Source organism: Vigna radiata, chromosome 5 (genome assembly GCF_000741045.1).
Source record: "Vigna radiata var. radiata cultivar VC1973A chromosome 5, Vradiata_ver6, whole genome shotgun sequence".
NCBI lineage: Eukaryota > Viridiplantae > Streptophyta > Magnoliopsida > Fabales > Fabaceae > Vigna > Vigna radiata.
Window position 1 is genome coordinate 36,638,367 of NC_028355.1, and position 3,690 is coordinate 36,642,056.

Genomic DNA, 3,690 nt, shown 5'->3' on the forward strand with positions numbered 1-3,690 from the left:
TAAAATCTCGAAATTCCATTAATAAATTTAATCTCCATATTTATTCTTATTATTTCAATAATATTTTGCAATTAGTTACATTATTAATATACTTACTATATATATATATATATATATATATATATATATATATATATATATATTTTTTTTTTTTTATGTTTGTAACAATGTTTGAATATCTCATTGATATACACGATAAAAAAATATAAAACACTGTATTAACTATTAATATTCTTAGTTATGAATATTTAAAACTGTAATGAATGGGATTAATTATTTTTCCCATGTGCAAGTGTTTTTTATATTTCGACTTAACTTAATTGTGGTAATTTATTAATTAAGAATTTGTCACACAGAATTTGTAGTGCAATGTAACGTAATATGAGAAAAGAAAAAACTGTCGTATTTAGTGGTGAACAGAATATGGTTCCAAGTGGCATTAATATATAATATTGCTTTTACCAAAAAAGTTATACAATTGCTTCTTATCTCCAAAGAAAGCTAGTTATGTTCATATACGACACCAAAAAAAGAGCATATAACATCAAACTTCAATGTTTTATGCATTACTACAATATCTTAAAAGTCAAAGAGCAACGTTAAAATTTAGTACATAGGTTAATTTAGCACATATGATTCCATCAACTCTTAGCTACAGTGTCATATTCAACTATAACTATCATGGCCATCTCCAAGATGGCCCCCCAAATCTTCAGAACATCTGTATTCAGCAGTGTCCACAACATTGGTATCAGCCTCAGCCGTGGTTGTCTCTGCAACAAATTCTGCAGTCTTCTTTGCTGTCTCCTTTGCCCTTTCTCCCACATTCTCCACCGCCTCTGTTGCATTCACTCCCCCTTCTGCTGCTGCTCCCACAATTGAGTCACCACCCTTAAAATCAAAAGGACAAACAAAAACATCATCAAATTTAACGACCATAAACTAATGATATAAACCCTACAACAGTCTTATACTATGAAATGATCACTGTAAACCGACAAAGAAGTCATACATAACATTTAAAGTAGTTATATAATACTATGAAAAAAAACATTCTACTGTATGATATGATCTCATAAGGGTTAGTTGTACTTGAGTATGCACATGAGCATCCGCATTTGGGATGCAGAACCCTCTGCTACTAACTATAGCAGTTATAGGAGTGGTTGATTGAAGGTGTTTGATGAAGTTTTTGTTGGAAAAAACATGGGGAAATCTCTTAGGCATATTTTCTGTGTATATGATGATACCCTAATAAAAGGACGATGATGAGAAGAAGGTTATATAAGAAGGAATAGAGAGAAGGAAAAAGGAAGAAAAAGGAGTGTGACACGCGGTGGAAGAAAGGAATATGGTCAGCATGAGTCATCAGAAATGGAGAATTAGCAACTCAACACGTTTTGTGTGGTATTTGCATGACACGTGTTAACAGCTTCATCGGTGAAAATGAGGTGAATTCAATGGAGGAGACAAGAACAAAGGGATAATATAATAACACACTATGTTTTGGCAGACATATCTTTCCAAAATAAAGAGATTTATACGCTGAATCTTCTGGTTACATCTGTTTCAAGCTTTTCTCTTTCTCCAATTATTGTACCATGATCATACCTGCACATGCTATTCACTTCTCTTCAGGATTACCTTCTGCTTCTGAACACAAACTTTCTCGTTACTCACATTTTCTTCATTGTAATTATCTTAACCTTTAATTTTATTTTTCATATATTTTTTATTTGTTTCTTTTCATCTAGAATGCTTCTCTTTTATATCAACTATGCTACAAAGTGGTGTTTAGTACTTGAGAAAATTTTTATACCCGGAAAGCATAAAATATTGCAAATCTTAATAAATATAATTCTTATAAATAAATAAATATAAAGTGGATAATAGAAAAAAAAGAAAAAAGGGCATAAGAAAAAATAAGATTAATTTCAGTATGATTTATTACTAATACAACAAAATGTTATTTATAGATATAAAATATAACTAAAGGATACAAATCAAATAGTTAATATAAATATTTAAATATTATAAATAATAATTAATGATTTAATATCATCTATCATATATTTTATTTATTTTCTTCATTTAAATTCGTCTCATTGTAATGATAGAGTTTAATTTTATAAATTAATTGTTCAAAAGTTTCAATAGTAAAGACTGTATAAATGTTAGATTTTCAATAAATAAATCTTTTACTATAAAAAAAACTTCACACGAAAGAAATTCTTGATAAATACTTGTTGGCAATGAAAATTTTCTAATGGATTATGAATGAGTCAAAATCTTTTGATAATCGGAAACAATTATGATGGATCTTGTTCTTCGATAATTATCGGTAAATTTTTATTATCGGTAATTATCAAAAATAAGGATTCGTCGATAGTGAAGGAAAAAAAAGAGTTACATCATCAAAGACCTCAGTCCTTCGATAATTACTGATGGCAAAGATTCGTCTATAATGACATGAAAACGAATTACTTTAACATCGCACAAATTGGTCAATAAGATCGTCTATAATGTCTGAAACATGATCATGTGTAGTGGACAACACTCCCTATCCACCACAATAAACTTGCCAATAATACAATCAATGCAGACATATATCTCAATTCAGACAATGCAATCATCAATCATAATTAAAATCCATATCATTGAATATCATAGTTATTGTGTCATTCAAGCAAGAAAAGAAAACAAATAAGTCTTAAAGTCTCTAAAAATATTTGTAAAACTACTACAAAAAGTCCTAATAGTCATTATAGTCATCTGAATCATTATCTTCTTCTTCATGCTCATGTTGAGGTTGTTGGGGATGTGGTTGTTGTAAGGGAGATGGTTGCACTAGGGTGGGCTGGATTAGAGGGCGTTGTTGATGGGATGGTGATGGGCTGGATTGAGTTTTTCCTTGTTGAGGCAACAATGTCATGACCAAAGTTTCCAGATTCTCAAATCATTGTCTCAATTCATCATAAGTTTGGTCATGAGCTTGTAGTTATCGTTTAAGGTGGACAACGCTATCGCCAAAAGTGATGGATTTAGATGGTTGGTGCTTCAATATACCTCTTCCAGTAGTGTAATTGACAACAAGTTGTCATGTCCTATATGGTCATTATTTCTTTTTACCATCAACGACGTCAATCCAACATTATGTCATAATGATGTCATCATTATCAAGATTTATTTTTGATGCATCATCAACACATAATCCCACCTCTGATCTGGCTTGGAAAATTTTTCCAGTTAAATAATATACAAAGTGTCAGTACAAAAGGAGGAAGTTTAAAAGCAAAAAAATAGTACAAGTTTGAAGTTTGTAAAACAACTGGCTTGCATGTGTCCTGTGAGACCTCTCATCAACAAATAAGTCAGATTCCTTTCGAAGATGAGTTTGTTAAAACACCTCAACAACACAACCAATTACAAAAATAGGGGCTTAGAATAACCACTGCTAAGAATTAACACCTTGTTACCAATAATAGTGACTCAACATTTTCCACTTCATTCATAAATAAACTTACCTCGATGGTAGGACCTCTCGACAACACCAGCCTCTTAATGGTATTGTCAATGCAGGGAACCCTCCACGCTCATCGGTCAAACCCAATGTTGAATTACGGAATGAAGCATTGAACAAAGCTCTGCAATGGAGGATCTACGATTTCGATTGGGTCTAAGCAAATGATA

General features: G+C 31.2%; 1 protein-coding gene across 2 annotated transcripts; it reads right to left on the reverse strand.

Annotated features, from left to right (window-relative positions):
* Window positions 1-427: 427 nt before the first annotated feature.
* On the reverse strand, window positions 428-1,274 carry LOC106761756. Of its 2 annotated transcripts, none has more exons than XM_022781620.1 (2): window positions 1,060-1,274; window positions 428-891 (listed from the first exon to the last, which is right to left on the reverse strand). In XM_022781620.1, the coding sequence occupies exons 1-2, from the start codon at window positions 1,225-1,227 to the stop codon at window positions 667-669; spliced, it is 393 nt and encodes a 130-aa protein (XP_022637341.1). In that variant the 5' UTR covers window positions 1,228-1,274; the 3' UTR covers window positions 428-666. The 2 variants fall into 2 exon arrangements, with proteins under 2 accessions (XP_022637341.1, XP_014500813.1); XM_014645327.2 differs by having other exon boundaries at window positions 1,093-1,271.
* Between the last annotated feature and the right edge of the window lie 2,416 nt (window positions 1,275-3,690).